The sequence below is a fragment of the Podarcis vaucheri genome (assembly GCF_965113315.1).
Source record: "Podarcis vaucheri genome assembly, chromosome: 14".
Classification (NCBI taxonomy): domain Eukaryota; kingdom Metazoa; phylum Chordata; class Lepidosauria; order Squamata; family Lacertidae; genus Podarcis; species Podarcis vaucheri.
The window spans coordinates 30,358,242-30,374,784 of record NC_138752.1 but is presented as its reverse complement, the minus strand read 5'-3'; the positions used below and the strand labels follow the sequence as shown (position 1 = coordinate 30,374,784).

Here is a 16,543-nt window from a genome sequence, read left to right as displayed (position 1 = left end):
ATGCTCAACTTGTAGACAAATTCAAATATTACAAAACATCACACATCTCTTGTGACCTGCTTCTAAAGGCAACCAAGCACAGGAAACCACTGATTCCATGGAACATGCCAACAAACAAGCAGGAGTGAGCATAGCCATTGAACATTTATAATGGAAAGATAGTCAGCTATGATTAAATGGGCACAAGATGTTGGACATAACATAATGATGGCTGACTGACTGAACAGTTATGGACCACAGGTATGAAATTTACGGCATGTAATGCCCTAAGAGAAAATTTATTGAAAATGATTTACAGGTGGTATGTGACACCAGTTAAGCTTGAAAAAATTTACCATTTGCCCGATAATAAATGTTGGAAATGTAATGAGACTGAAGGTACATTCTTTCACCTTTGGTGGACGTGCCCAAGGATTAAGACATTCTGGGAGATGATTTATAATGAAATGAAAAAGGTATTTAAATATGCCTTCCTTAAGAAACCAGAGGCCTTTCTCCTGGGCATGGTCGGCCAATTGGTGCTAAAGAAGGATAGAACTTTTTTTATGTATGCAACAACAGCAGCAAGAATACTCATCGTGAAGTATTGGAAGACACAAGATTTACCCACCAGGGAAGAATGGCAGATGAAGTTAATGGACTACATGGAATTGGCGGAAATGACTGGCAGAATCCGAGACCAGGGAGAAGAGTCGGTGGAAGAAGACTGGAAAAAGTTTAAAGACTATTTACAGAAATATTGTAAAATTAAGGAATGCTAGAAGAATGTTGGAACAAAGTGATATAGCTTTAGTAGAAAGGTTATAAGGAATTAAGTACAAATAGATTAATAGAGTATTAAAGGAAAAATAAGATTGAAATGTGTTAAGATAATTATAGGATAGGAAACAGGGGAAGATGGAAAGGAATTGCTGAAATAATTAATAGAAGTGGAATACAAAAAGGGAGGTGTGAGGAGGTCGTGGAAATATGTGAAAGAAAGATAAGATTGAATTTCCCCCCCTTTTCTTTGTTGATGTGTTTTTTAAATTGTTTTTGTTTTGTCTTGTTAGTTTAATGTTTTAGTGTAAGGTAGTGTCTTTGTATCGTAATGTATTGTTTTCTGGTTTTTTTGTAGTGTTTAAATTGTTGTAAAAGTAATAAATATTATTAAGGAAAAAAATAGAATGGAAAGATAGATGAGGAGAGCGTGGGAATTTCCCATCCAAATGAGTCCATAAGTAGTCCATAAAAAAGGGGAATATGGGATTTCTTTACCTATGTGAATACTCTGCAGGGATTGTTCTCAATCCTACAGTTTTGGAACTACAGTATATAATTAGAGATATATTTGATGGTGAGGCGTTTCTACAATGAGGCATGGAAGAAAAACAAGGGCCCCCTTTTTTGGCTGAAGAAGGTGGTAAAAATGTTCCAAATAAATGATTCAGTGCAGTGTGTCATTAATATTTTCTCTCAGCCTACAATAACTGTGGTTGTATGAGGTATGGTGAATGCTGACATTCACATGAAGGTTAACAGCCCTCAGGCAAATGCTGGGAATGTCTGCAAACTCTGAAATGCTGGCGATTGTTTGAAAAACATAGGATTGAATAATGAATTTTGTGTGTGTGTGTGTGTGTGTGTGAGAGAGAGAGAGAGAGAGAGAGAGTGCCATTCACAAAACCTATCTTGGACTGTTAGTTTTTAAGTGCTACAAGACTCTTTATTGTTTTTGTTGCAACAGACTAGCACAGCTGCTCTTCTGAAATGTGAATTTAACATTTGCTATGTTTGAGGCTTTCAGTTTAACATATGCAGATACCACTGGAGGGTGGTTCATTAGGGTGAGCCTTGGTCTGCCCTGCCCAGCCCTACCTTCCTGCCTTCTTACAACCAGTCCAGAGGGTAGCAATGCCTATCAAGTTCCTCCTCTGTAGCCCCAGTTCTGCCCTTGTAGAACTCAGCAGTTCTACACTGAACTCACTCATTGGCTCTGGCTCCCCCTACTGTTGACCTCCTTTCTTAAACTCTACCAGACTCTGTGAACAACAGCCACCCACTGACTGATACATAAATATATGTGATAACTTCAGCAGTGCCACCCAGCCACATAACACACTGTAAAGCAGTGGGAGTCTGATCACTCCCAAATCATCTGCTTCTTGTTTTTAATAGATCCCATGTGGTTCATCGATGCCTTTACAGTTGCAAAGCAGGAGGAGGGCACATTCAAGATCTGTAAAGACTGAAGTCATAACTGAGGCCGGGTGAAGCTGCAGCTTGTCTTCATACCCTTGCAGCAGCCTCTGCTGAAGATGCCAAAGCTTATCTCCAAAACAGCAGCGCATCACAGGAACACATCAGACAACCTTCAAGCAGTAAAGCAGAGCTTTCCAAACTTCTCATGTTGGTGATACGCTTTTTAGACGTGCATCATTTTGCAACACAGCCATTCAGTTTTACTAGCAAACCGAAGGTTAAATGAACCTCTTTCCAGCCCCGGGAGGAGCGCGGGGAGCATTCGCACAACACACCTACACACTGCAGCCGACACACTAACGTGTAGCGACACACAAAGCTCTGCAGTAAAGGAAGTGTTGCTCCATAGGGAAGAACTAGGAGCACTGATGTTGCTGGAGTAAGCGATGCTGCAAATGTGTGTGCGTGTGCGGGGGGATTGCTGTGTTCACTGGTAGAGGCTGGTCCAAGACATTTTGTTGCCGGAGGCAAAGGGCAAGATGGCACCTCCCTCCCAAGTTCAGAAGGTAACTGGATTGAGAAGGGACTTGAACTCAACACTGGCAACAGGATAGCAGCATACCTGAAGGCTGCTGGCTAGTTTAGGGGGGTGCATGACAGGCCCTGTAGCACACCTGCTTTTGCCCTCCAACAAAAGCAGTGGTCGCACCCGCCTTTCTCAGGGAAAGCTCCCTGGGCAAGGGCGGGTGTAGCAATCTAGTATGACAGCAACAATGACAGAGAACAATGGCTCTTAAAGTGAACCACTCAGTGGGATCAGGTGTTAAACAGGGTGGTGTTATTGCCCCAACTCTATTCATTATTTTCATTCCATGATCCTACGCTTTGCCGAAGGGAAACTCCCCACCGCAGTAGAAATCATATATTGAACAGATGGAAAGCTCTTCAGTCTGAGCAGGGTGAAAGCAAAGAGTAAGGTTACTGTAACTTCCGTCATAGAGCTTCAGTATGCTGATGACAACGAAGTGTGTGCACGCTCAGAGGATGACCTCCAAACCATCCTAAATATCTTTGCAGAAGCTTACAAAAAGCTTCGCCTATCACTCAACATCCAAAAAACCAAAGTGCTGCACCAACAAGTACAAAATAACCCCTCTGCAGCGCCCCAAATATAACTTGATGGTGTAACGTTGGAAAATGTCAATCACTTCTCCTACCTACTTTAGGGAAGCTTTTAATGTTTGATGTATCATAGTATTTTAATATTCTTTTGGAAGCCGCCCAGAGTGGCTGGAGAAGCCCAGCCAGATGGGCGGGGTATAAATAATAAATTATTATTATTATTATTATTATTATTATTATTATTATTATTATTATTATTATATCATTATTATTATTATATTATTATTACCTAGGCAGTTATCTTTCCACAAGGGCCAACATTGATGCCGAAATCCACCATCGCCTGAGCTCTGTGAGTGCAACTTTCTCCCGATTGAAGTGCAGAGTGTTTGAGGACTGGGACATTCACAAAGCTTTGTTTACAAAGCCAACCTTATTATATGCTTGTGAAACATGGACCACTTATAAGCGCCATCTCCAATTCCTCGAAAGATTCCATCAACGGTGTCTCCGAAAAATTTTACACGTCACTTGGGAAGACAGGCAAAGTAATATCAGCGTACTAGAAGAAGCAAAGTGCTGAAGCAATGATTCTTCAACATCAACTTCATTGGACTGGTCATGTTGTTTGGAAGCCTGATGATCGTCTTCCAAAGCAACTACTCTATTCCGAACTTAAAAATGGAAAGTGCAATGCTGGTGGTCAACAAAAGAGGTTTAAAGACTGTCTCAAGGCAAATCTTAAAAAATGTAGTATAAACACTACAACTGGGAAACACTGGCCTGCGAGCACTCTAATTGGAGAACAGCCTTTACCAAAGGTGTCATGGGCTTTGAAGACTCAAACTCAGGACGCAAGGGAGAAACGTGCTAAGAGGAAGGTACGCTAGGCAAATCCTCACATTGTTCAACTCCCGACTGGAAACCAATGTCCCCACTGTCGAAAGACGTGTGGAACCAGAATTGGCCTCCACAGTCACTTACGGACTCATTGTTAAAACCGTGTTTATGGAAGACAATCTTATTCGGCTACGAGTGATCACCAAAGAGAAGAGAGATAGAATGTTTGCATGTTAGCTACTTTATTTATTTACGGCCACGATAATTCCGTCTCTGTGGAGAAAAGGCAACTCCTGGCTTCCCTGTGAGCCCCCAGAGGTGACGGAGGTTTTGGCGGGAAGTCCCGAGGAGCCGAGCAAGAGGAAGCAGGCTCGGGCCTGGGCCTTCGCGAGCCAGCGCCGAGGGGAACTGGGCCGCACTGAAAGCTGCCCGGCTGGCAAGAGTGGCCGAAGAAGCTGCCGCCGCCCCTTTACGCTATTTGCCTCTCTTCTTCACTGAGGGAGACAGAGGAGGGGGAAAAGAGGCCTTTGCCAGGAGCAAAGATGGCGGCAGCCGCGAGAAGGGTAGGCTGGCTGGTCCCGCGGTTGCCCGCAACCAGCATGGCGGCGCCGGCTTCCTGCGTGCCCGTCTCGCCGCGCGGGCTCCGCCCCGCCCGCCGCCGCCTCAGCCTGAGCAGCAGCAGCAGCAAGAGGAGGAGCAGCAGCTCCGGCTCCTGCACGGCTGTGCCGCCGGTGAAGCTCCCAGGCGCGGAGGCTGGGCTGCGGCGGCGGGGATGAGGCGGTGGTAGGCCCGGGGGGAGAGGGCGCCATGTCGGGCCGGGCGAGTGGCGCTGCGGCGGTGGCGGCCCCGGTGCTGCCCGCCGCCGCTTCGCCGGTGGTGGTGGCGGCGGCGGCCAAGGAGAAGCGCTCCTTCAGCAAGCGGCTGCTCTTCCGGGGCCGGGTGGGCGGCGGCGGCGGGTCCGGCACTGGGGGCTCGGGCTCCTCCTCCTCCAGGTCGCTGGGCGGATTCATGAGCCGCGTGCTGAAGACGCTCTCGACGCTCTCCCACCTGGGCACCGAGCACGGGCCCGCCGCCACCACCGCCCGCCACGGACACCCCCCCGGCGGCAGCAGCCTGGGCCGCTGCTTCCAGCCCAGCCCGGAACCCGAGCCGCCGCCTCCCCCGTCGCCGCCGCCGCCTCCGCAGCCTCCCGCCACCCAGGAGTTGATTTCGCCACCGCCGCCGCCGCCGGGCTCCTCGGCGGGGTCGCTGCTGCTGCCGGCCGTGCCCGGCGTGGCGGGGCTGCGCAACCACGGCAACACGTGCTTCATGAACGCCATCCTGCAGTGCCTCAGCAACACCGAGCTCTTCGCCGAGTACCTCGCCCTCGAGCAGTACCGCGCCGCCAACGCCGCAGAAGCCGGGGACGGAGGAAGAGGCGCCGGCGGAGAGGAGGAGGAGGAGGAAGAGGAGGGCGGCGGCGGCGAGAGGGACGTGCCAGCCGTGGCCCCCGCCCGCCCGCCGGAGCCCGCCCCGGACAACTGCAAGGGCGAGGTGACGGAGCAGCTGTCGCACCTAGTGCGGGCCCTCTGGACGCTCGAGTATACGCCGCAGCACAGCCGGGAGTTCAAGGTGAGGGGCTCTCCCTCTCCTCTGCCGGCTCCTAGCAGCCACTCCGCAGGGGAAGCATCTAATCTGGCCAGGGTCCCCTGTTCAGAGGCACCAAGAGCAGCAGCAGGGCGGGTGCATCAAGACCTGCAGCACCTAAAAATAATCATCAGATGCCCTGCTTGCTTGGAAGGCTGTGACCTGGGCTGTGACTCTTGGCAAAGGTGTCATTCCCTTGGGTTAGACCTGACATTTAGACTGTAAGCTCTTTGGGGCAGGGAGGTGCATTGGTTGTTCTTAGGAAGCTCCCTCACTGGCATCATGGCAGTGTGTTAATGATTTGTGGTGGCTTCCAGAGGTGGTGTATTCCAACTTCACAGGTACAGGTGCTGAGATCTGGCGGTGGAAAAGTGATACCTTTGTTTAATTCCTAGTTCAAGTCATCGCCTTGTGCAACTAAAGATGCCTCTATCAGTACTTGGCATAGACGATTTTTTTTCTTTCTACGTATAGGCTGGCTGAAAGGAAACCTCTGAGCAGATGCAGAGTGCCATTTGTGATAACTGTAGATTCCCTTCTGTTCCAGGGGTGAGCTCTGAGGAGTCTTGTCTCATATTAAGATCGGCAGTGAATGAAGAATGGCAGAAAATACCTGCTTAGAATCTCCTTCAGGTGTTCTCTGCAATTCTTATTGAGTGAGATGAGAGAAACAGTTCCGTTTACATCATTTACCGTAAATATGTTACTTGTTGGATCAACTTCCATAGGAGGGTATAAAGTTTGGAGTTGCACAGAGAATTCTGTCAGACCGAACAGAGGAGGGGCTATTTCCTAGGATCATAAGAGTTGGACTCCCACCTGGTTTAGTTCAGGAATCTTCACCATTCCTGGCATATGGGTGGCCATCCACTGCTTAAATGCCTCAAGTGCGGGGAAACCAACCAGCACTACCTGTGCTGCTCCCCAACAGCCTTTTGTATTGTAATATTTCTTTTAATGCTCAGTCAAAATTTGCTTCCTTGCAGTTTCTACCCATCATTTCTAATCCCGCTCTATAGAGCAAGAAAGAATGAGCTTGCTCCATCTTCTTCATGGCAGAATGTTAGCACTGGTATGTGTTAAACACACATGTTTCTGGTAGTTCATAGATAGTAGCCCTGATTCCCTGTCTGCATAGGAACGTTGGAAGCAGCCCAATGCTGAATTAGGTTATTGGTTCATCTCAGTATTGTCTACACTGACTGGCAGTGGCTCTTCTGGGTCTAAGGCAGGAGATGTTCTCAGCCCTACCTGGAGATGCTGGGGGTTGAACTGAAGAGGCCCTTCTGCATGCTAACCAGATGCTCCCCAGTGGCACAGCATCCTCTGCAGGCTTTGGTCTTGCTGTGTAGAGAGATGTGACTAGTGAGTTAGTTTATGCCCAAGATCCCCAAAAACTTGTGTGGAAAGATAAGTGTGGTGTGTGTATCAGAGAGAAAGAGACATACATGCTAGTCAGTACTCCTGGCTTATGAATAACACCTGAGCAATGATGCTTCACAGTTGACTCTGATCATATCAAGACCCTGCCTATGACTGTGATGCCTACTCTGCCTCATTTTAATATTGGGTGATGGAAAAACTGCAACTTCACACAGTTCTGTTGTCAATTGGTTTTTTGTTTTTTTTTAGGCAAAGCTGGTGGCTGCCTTGTTAACTCAAATTGGAGACAAGTAATTGTATAGGAACAATTGATCTAGTCTTGTTTCCTATTTACCCTTTTGGTAGATGACAAGCAGTCCTAAGCATGCCTACTCAGAAGTAAACCCTATTTAATTCAATGTGGCATACTCTTAGTCAAGTGGGGTTAGGAGTTCAGCCTTAGTTAGCAAAGTTCTGGGTTGGAAAATGGTTGGGCTTGGTCAACAGATTAGTCATTTATTTTCTCTTGATTTTTTTTTCCAGGGTGGGGGGCTGCTCTTCCACTTTGTACCCTCTGGTCATGGATGAGGCTTCCTGGCTGCTCAACAAGGGCTGCTTAGAATGGACCTTGCTTCCAGGGTACTGTTTGTTTATGATTTGGTGCTTGGGACAATGAGGAGATTGTTCATTGCTTGTTTTTAATGATTGGATCAGGAGAATATGGAACACTTTTCAGCAGAGCTGCTTCTCTTTTAATCTCATGATGTTGGAAAACAAGTGGGGTGCCAGGTTTCAGGAGGCCACTCGCTGTTTACAAGAGCCAAGAGTCTACTGTTGTGTGCAAGAAAAGAGGGAGTCCGGGTTTGTCCCTAGCAAACTATGAGGTCAAATTGCCATAAACAGTGGATCTAGTGCAGCTATACTGGTTCAAGCTGAACAAGACCTGTTAATGTTCTCAGTGGATTGCTGAGATTTTGAAAAGGGCATAACTGTTTGTGTGATATTTGCCATTTCTTGGAGTGAATTGATTCAGTCTTGTTTCAGCAATTTTGATCACCGGTGGAAGAGACTTATTTAAATTATTATTCTAACATTTGTTCTAATTGTTTCAAAAACAACTTTGATCATATTGTATTTCAGATTTTTCCTTAGAAAGTATGTTTATTTGTTGTTGCCAGCATTAAAAGTCACAGAAGCAGAGTTTTTGCACTTTCTAGGCACTAGTAGTCGAAATACTTGCACAGATCCCATATGGGGGAGGAGAACAACTGTGAAATTAATAAAAGAGGAGGAAACAATGCTGGTTCATTGTGGGCAATGCCATTATTAAGACCAGCCAAAATGTCATAAAATAGTGATCATGCTATTAAGGGATTAATTACTCTCTACTTCTCGGTACACATGCAAGAGTACTTGTCAATACCTTTTTGCTTGAAGATTTATTTGAATAGGTTTGAATATTGAATATTTCCTCCACTTAGTGTGTGCCCTACCTGCCTACCAGGGATGGGACATAATGTGTTTCTTTGGCAGTTCATGGGTGCAGCCGTTGCAGCATGGATATTGTAACATGGCTCACTCTGCCTACAGAATGGCTGCAGGTATCAGCCAATGACCACTGGGATTATTTATGGTTCTTGCAAGGATGCTCTGGGACCTACTGTGTTATTGGGCAGGCTGTTAAATAAACTGTGTTAAGGGCTCAAGCTGACCAGTTCCTCCCCTCTTCCACCCTTTCCCTTTTAGCTGACACCATTGACATTCTGTGGCTCAGCTGCCCTCAGCTTTCCGAAGGTCCTGGAAGCTCATTGCGCCCTGTTGCTTTATTCTTATAAAACTAATACGCTGCAGTTATCCTCCTGAGTATGAAGGAACCATTACCTTGTTTTTCTTCCAAACTGGTGGGCATGGAAATAACCATCCCGGTCAGATTTAAACAAAACCCACAGATTTCTATCCAAACTGTTCCTTCCTGAAGCTTTAGAATGGCGCCAAATTTGACTTGGTGTTTTGAGCAGGAATGGTGACTGTTGTTGCCTGGGGAAGAGATAGTTGCTGCTTAGAGCCTGGTGACAACTTAAAGGCTAACATGTTTATTGTAGCCTAAGCTGGTGAAGTGGACTTTCTGCTTGGTTTCTAAGGAGCCACAAGAGTTTGGGATGTTGGCTGCAGCAGACCAGCATGGCTGCTACTCTGGAAACAGCTGTTCAGAGGCTTCACCTTCATGTGATGCTTTACTTTCTTAGGATCTTCCTGCTGAAGACGGGGAGCAATTTATTCTTGGAAACTGAACTGAAAGGCAGTTTCTAACCATAAAGGATGGATGAGTGGATGAATGAATAAATAGAGAGGAAAAAAGAGGAAACTGATCTTACTTTATCTCGGGGGAAATAATCTGTCTGGTTTTTCTCCAAAGAGCTGAAACATGGCAGTCATGCTACTAGTCAGGGTGGATAAAAATAATTTCAAAAAAAGTGATAAGATTTTTTCCTTGATAAGCATTTCCCTTTTAAGAATACCCTAATGTAGAATCAAATGTAAATGTAATGTAGACTCAGCTTGTGACACTTAAGAAACTTCATCAAATCTGCTTGTAAAGAAAGAACTGGGAGGTGATAGATACCCTTGTTGGTCATTGTGCAGCACAATTGTTCATGCACTTATTAAGGCTTGATTAAAGCTCAGCAGGAAAGCCAGACTCAGCCTGTGGGCTACTGCTAGCTGTCTTGGCACTGAAGTGAATCTTTTGTGATTTTCTGTAATTCTGGGTTTCCAGTTTTTGGAGGGGGACAGCAAAGGGACTATTTCATTTGGAGCAGTTTTGTTACCATATATTCTATGGTGTCTGCTTTATGTTTATTGTAGCAACTTTGAATATTTAGTGGAGCTTTTAAACTATTAAATACTGTTCACCAGGTCAGAAACTCAACTGGGCATGTTTCCTGCTTGGCAGGGGGTTGGACTCGATGGCCCTTGTGGTCTCTTCCAACTCTATGATTCTATGATTTGCTGTATCAACGGTGATAGGTCTTATGCAGGGTCCCCACTGGTTTGCTGAAGCTGCATCACAGAAATAGTTACTTCGCTTGAACCAAATGCACGAGGAGAAGATGGATGAGAAGAGGTTCATGGCACTGTGAACTTTAAAACTCTTTAAGGTCTTTGTGGCTACAGAGTATTGGCACATTGAGGTCCATTATGTGCTCCAGTCAGTGGCTGGATGCTTGACCACTGCTTTCTTCTCTTTTTGAGGAAGCTGGTTGCCTGTAGTGGTGGAATTTTGCCACTTCCACCTTGAGCAGTTGGTTGTGGGGTGCTTTCCTTCCCAGGAGACAGCGGCTGTAGCTGTGGTTGGGAGGCACATTCTTTCCACACTTCCTTGCCTGCCGGCCTCCTCACTCAGGCTGCTGCCCCCTCCTGCTACTGTTCCCCACCAGGAGGAGAAGGAGATGGCGGCAGTGATTACATGGTGAGCCTGGCGGGCTTTACCACATACCAACATTATATTTCTTCACATGTTACACAACTGCAAGTACATCAGGAAACAGAGCTAGAAGCATGGTTTTAGTACTGGGCCTTGTTACCATAGACCTGTGTGTCTCCTACATGTCCTTTTCATTTTGTGCTGTTCCCCTTGAGAGAAGGAGGGAGGAGAGGATGTGCTGTCCTCCTTGCAAAGGAGTGGAAGCCCCTTTTAAACTGTTCAGGAGAATGCTGCCAAAGAATGGCTTCTCTTTCCATTTCCAGGGTGCCTCTACCCAGTATGGAAAAGCTGGATAGTTTATTCTGTTAGGAGGGTAGCTTCTGTATGTCGTATGCTGGAGCAAAATGAGAGTCTTGTAGTAATGTAAAGTCTATCTAATTTATTATGTCATGGACTAGAAAGCCTCTGCCATATTAAATTTGTTAGTCTTTCAGGTGCTATTAAGGCTCTCTTGTTGAGCTGGTTTCCTTCTCAGTGTGGCAGGAGCTGGGAAGGAGCGAAGTGCCTGCGGTTGAATAACCATGCACCAGCAACCGCTTGTTCACACTAATCCATAGCTTGTTTTAAATATGGTTTAATGTGATGTGCTAACTAGAACCCTGTGTAGAAAGCAGACTTGGAAATACGGCTTTAATTATTTAATTGAATGTTATCATTTTGTAATGAATGGAGTCCCTGAATGAACAATGCAAAACTTAAGTACATGGTCCTGGAAAATGCTTACGGTAATTGTTATTACTGTTACTTCCTTTTCCCATCTAAATGGAGATCAGGTGTGTGGAATGTCAGGCCCTCCAGATATTGCTGAACTACAGCTCCCATCATTGCATGCCATTGTCCATGCTTGTTGGAGCTGATGGCAGTTGCTGTTCAGCAACACCTGGAGGGCCAAAGGTTCCCCACCCTTGATGTAGAATTGTTACTCTGGTTCTGCTCCTCTGGCTTTGTCGAAGTTGGCCAAGCCAAGAGGATGCACTTGGTTTTTTTCTGTAGCCAGGTAGCTTTGCAAGGTTGTCGGGAGTAAAATGGGCTTCCCTCTCGTAAGTGAGTAGGGCTGTTGAATGAATAAGAATTTTGTTTCCTGTATTGTCATTGTCAAAGTCTGTTTCAAAAGGCTCCTTTTTGCAAGACAAGATTGCTTTAACCTCCCTGTCTTTGTCAGCTATTTCAGTCAGCTGTATTCTGCCTACCTAAACATTTTCTTGGTCTTTTCAGTTGGATACAAAGAAGACTCCAATTCCTGCCCTGAATTTGTCGGTAGCAGCTAAATATGTGCCTCTTTGTATGCCAGAATGAGGGAGATTCCTGTAGCTCTTTGTAATAAGCACATTGGTTTCCTCTTGAATGGTCTTCCTCCATAGGCTGCAGGTGGCTTATGTTTTAAAAGTTCTACATACAGATTTCCCTCCCCCCACCCCCAGTACAAATTCTATCATTCTATCTGTGAAATGGAATCAAATAAAGAAATAAACCCCATCATCTGTTTTTAGACCCTTTGAAGTTGAACCCCTTTCTAAAAATGCCCTTCATGATCTTGTTTAATAGAGAGTTCAGAGATGTTTGATCCCTGCGTTTAGCTGCATGGGGATCTGTGGATTGGAGCAAACAGATACCAAAGACCCTAACAGCCACTGCAAGTGTCAGCTTGTGCTTGACAAGAAGTGGCCCTCCTGGGTAACAGAGTGCAGGATGAGGTCCTTGTGGATTTTAAACCACACATCCAATGGAGAGGCAAATATGAAACTTAAAGTGCTCATTATCATAAATAAACCCCGATCATCAATTTTTGTCTCCTCGCATGCTGAGAGAGGAGGCGAGTCTGATTCTGATTTGGGTCATGCTTTGTTTTTTTTGATTGCTTTCGTAGGATTAACTGTATACATTGTTTGTCCAGGCATGTTACTGTGCTTAACAGTTGGCAAATTCTGTGACTGATGGGGTTGTATTTGCTTACCAATAGGTTAGCAAACTATTGTTTAGATGTTTCAGTAAACATACTGGTTAATGCAGAGATTGGGAACTGCAGGCGAAGCAAGTAATTTATCATTTTAAAGTACCTTTAAAAAAAAATAGAAAGCAACTTTCTCTAATAGTTTCCTGTCTTGAACGGTCTGTAAACAATGCACAGGGTAAGAGTGGAAAACTACAGTTCCACCCCAGGGCTCAGGGGTTCTCAGTAAACTCCTGCAAATATTCTATGGTAGGATGTAAAGTTTATCTTGTAATCTTTAGGCAGGTAGCAGTGGAAGTGTGTAGCTTGTTAGGGTTCACCCCAAAAATTCTGTTTCCCAAGGGGAACTGGCCATGCCTGCACCCCACCTGAGAGCATCAGGCCTGCACCTACCAGCCTACTCTGCCTAATGGTAGGGCTGGTCTTGGGGCTTGTAGCAGAATGATAGGAGACTGACAGTGCCATCCTGTGCTTCATGTGGGATCCTGCAGTGGTTTAACAGTTTGAGGCTCTCCTTGTTGTTCCCTGTCATTCTTTCCTTTGCTGTTTGGGCACCTTTGTCGTGCCGCCATCAGTGTACCTCATCCTGCTTTCCCAGGCTAAAACAGGGAGGCAGAGGGGTTCCCTGTTTTGCCATCAAGGAGCTTGGGTATCTTGGCCAAGCGTCAGCCGAGGATGCCCCCTCTAGGGCAGTGGTGTGCTGCTGGTTTTACATGGCATGTTCTCCAGGTATTCTGAGAACACAGCAGCCTTCCCGCACTCTGCCTCAGAGTTGGAGAGGGAAAGGGACTGTCACAGAGTTGTCAGGGCTGTTGCTTCCCACCTCTGCAACTCTTGTGTTCTTATGTATTTTAATTACAGTGGTACCTCAGGTTACATACGCTTCAGGTTACAGACTCTGCTAACCCAGAAATAGTGCTTCAGATTAAGAACTTTGCTTCAGGATGAGAACAGAAATCGTGCTCCGGTGGTGCAGCAGCAGCACGAGGCCCCATTAGCTAAAGTGGTGCTTCAGGTTAAGAACAGTTTCAGGTTAAGAACGGACCTCCGGAACGAATTAAGTACTTAACCTGAGGTACCACTGTACTGTTTTTAACTGGATTTTTTTTTATTGCTTCTGTTTTGTAACATTGTTTTTAAACATTGCAAGTGGCCTTGAATCCCAAAGTGGGAGAAAATGTGGGATATAAATAATAATGCAGTAACATCAAAGCTGAGAAGGAGCCTCAGCTTGTGACAGCAGCTCCCTTGCCTGAGTGAATGTGGTAGACAGAGGTGTAGGTGCTTGAGATCCTGACAGTCTCTTTGAAGAGGCACAAGCGTTTGGGACTTTATGCCAGATTAGCTTGGAAATGGGCAGGATCCGAGGGTCGTCATGGGGAGGGTCAGGACCTAGTCAGGATTCTAAGCTGCCTCAGACCCTGTCTCTGCCCTGCCAGTGAGTGAATATGAGGCTGGCAAAAGAGGTGGAATAAGCTGAAGTATTTCCTCTGTGGAGAGACAGAAAATGCTGACTCCTGACCACCCACACCTCATTTCTGCTCCGCTAACTGCTGCTCTGACTTAGATGGGGCTGGTTTAGTTAAGTTGTGCCTGTAGATCTTTCCCTCCTTCTTGGGCTCTAGGGTTGGATATGTTGAGAGTTAAAATGCTTTTTATGCTTTCACACATGGTACACGGTATTTATGGTTTTTAAGGCAGTGCAAAAACAAAGAGGAATTGGTGCTATTTTAATAGATACGGCAAATGTACAACTTCAGGGATGTGGTAGTGGTGGATTCCAGATTCATGTTTGCTTAGACTCCCTAAAAACTTGATATTGATATCTAGGGTATTTCACTATTTCCTGCTTTCCATGCAATTTATACAAAATCTCTTGGATTGCTTTAGTTAACGCTAGTGGTTATTCTTTCTGCTTAAAGCTAAATAAAAAACACAAACCCATAACTATCTGAGATACATTGTGTGGAGCAAGAGTTATGTGCAGAATGCAAGCTAACTTCATCCGGCGACCTTGCTGACAAAGCAGAAAGGGGGAGGAGTGTACAAGGGTCTGAAGGGGACTTGATCATGTTACATGGTTAGGAATGGGGCCTAGTCCTGCTCTCCTTTGCTCATTCCCACTTTTTGGCAGACACTGCTTGGCAAGGCCTGTGCTTATTCCTGAGTTCCAATTAGTTGCCAAGGAGCCAGTGTGATTTCCATCAACATTTGCATCTCTTGACTAGACAGCCTTTCCTGCTTGTTGGGGTAGACAGAGGCAGTTTTTCTGTTGGGTTCTTAAGGTTAAACTGCCTGTGTGAATGCACCCCGTTGTGATTTCCTTCTTCTCCTTTGAGTGTTACCAGATCTGTTCCTTGCAGCCGGCCTCTTCTGACTGCTCAGCATTTTTCTGCATGAGCAGTGCTACCTTCCCCCTCTTGTTTGTGGCTGTGTGGCAGCACAAGGCTTTTTTTCTGCCCATCAGTCCTCTTTCCTCACTGAGAAATGTGGGATGGTGACAAGCACTTACTGTGTATTCAGGAGGGGAGGCTCTGTGGTGCCTTTTGCCGTCTCCTTCCAGCTTGAGTTGCTGCCTGCCCCTGTGGCTAAGCAGCGGGTGCCACAATTGGGCCGGGTGGGATTTTTCAGAGCTGCCTGAGGATTTTCCAGCAAAATAACAAGAAGGGGGATATCTAGGTTGCCTGGTGGTTCTGAAAATCCCTCTGCACCCGCCGCCTTAAATCTCCTCGGCTGACCTACATTATGGCTTGCTATTCTACCTGCTTGAGTGAGCCCATGGCTATACTATTATGCCTGATTTCATGCTTACAAAAGCCATCTGTCTGTCCTTCAGCAGAGGTCCCTAGGGTGGGAGCTGTTTTCACCCGGGGTGTGGTGGTGCTTTACATGGGAGATGGCTTCTTTTTAATAATCTTTTATATTTATATCATAGTGGTTCCTCTTGTTTTGCAGTTGTAAGCCTCCTGGGGTGTTGAGCCAGACTAAAATTCAGGATGGATTCTTGCCAGGGAAGCCATAAACTCAATCAATACAGTGACAAAATCTTCAAATTCCATTTTGTCTGTGTACTTAAGTAATGCCGGTCACTGTGTCCGTGCTCCAGGATGGGGGTGGTGCAGGGAGGAGTCTCCCTGTATCAATTCCTTGTGAGTGTGGCGTTGGGGAATTGAAGCAGGGTTCAAAGCTGATTGCCCTGAGTTAGTTACTCCCATGGAAAGATAGCTCAGCTGGTTGGGGTGTGGTGCTGATAACACCAAGGTTGCGAGTTCGATCTCCTCTCCTCATTGTCATCTGAGCACAAGAGTGTCTGGATTATCATTTCGCTGAATGCATACCGTGCTGAATGTTTAGTGGTTGGCAAAACAGCATCCACTACAGCCTTCTTTTGCAGCCTAACTTGTTGTAGCTGAAACAAGATTTGGTGTAGGCCTTCCACATTTTACTTTGATTTTGAACCAGCAGGGGGGTAGTACACGCAAACAATGTATTCCACTATCAGTCTTAAGTTGTTGGAGGCTTTGCCTTTAGTGGCTTACTGGACCAGTTTCAAGAAGGACCAGATCCATGGGAAGTTTTCCTGTCCTTATGGTCTTTGTGATCCAATACTTGAACGCTTGATCAGTAGACAGATCCATTATGACATTGTCAGTCAGTGAAGAGGCTCTCCAGTTGTGACTTTGGTTAATGAAGAATCAATGTCAAGTTCTGTAGCAGTGTCTTAACATCTTGTCAATGTTACCTGACCACTTGCTGTTAGACAAGGTCTTTCCATTGAGTGCTGGATTAACTGTCATGGGGTAACTTGTTGGTGTGGAGGGCACAAACCAACCTGATCAGCTTACAACCAAGCTTGACCTCTACCCAATGCATGGTACTACCCTCCGAGCTAGTGTTAAGATTTGTAGAATCCCCTTCAGTGGCCTTCAGACTCTTAATCAATGCTGCTCTTCTTAATGAAATCAACAAAATTATTA

The 16,543-nt window shown here is 45.9% G+C and overlaps 1 protein-coding gene across 1 annotated transcript in view; it reads left to right on the top strand.

The window, feature by feature from the left end:
- The first annotated feature begins 4,837 nt into the window (after positions 1-4,837).
- USP31 (ubiquitin specific peptidase 31) overlaps positions 4,838-16,543 on the top strand; it is a 38,200-nt gene continuing 26,494 nt past the window's right edge. Inside the window, exon 1 of the mRNA XM_082199327.1 lies at positions 4,838-5,754. Coding sequence (XP_082055453.1) covers positions 4,951-5,754 — 804 coding nt within the window. The 5' untranslated portion in view covers positions 4,838-4,950. The remainder of the gene's footprint in view (positions 5,755-16,543) is intronic.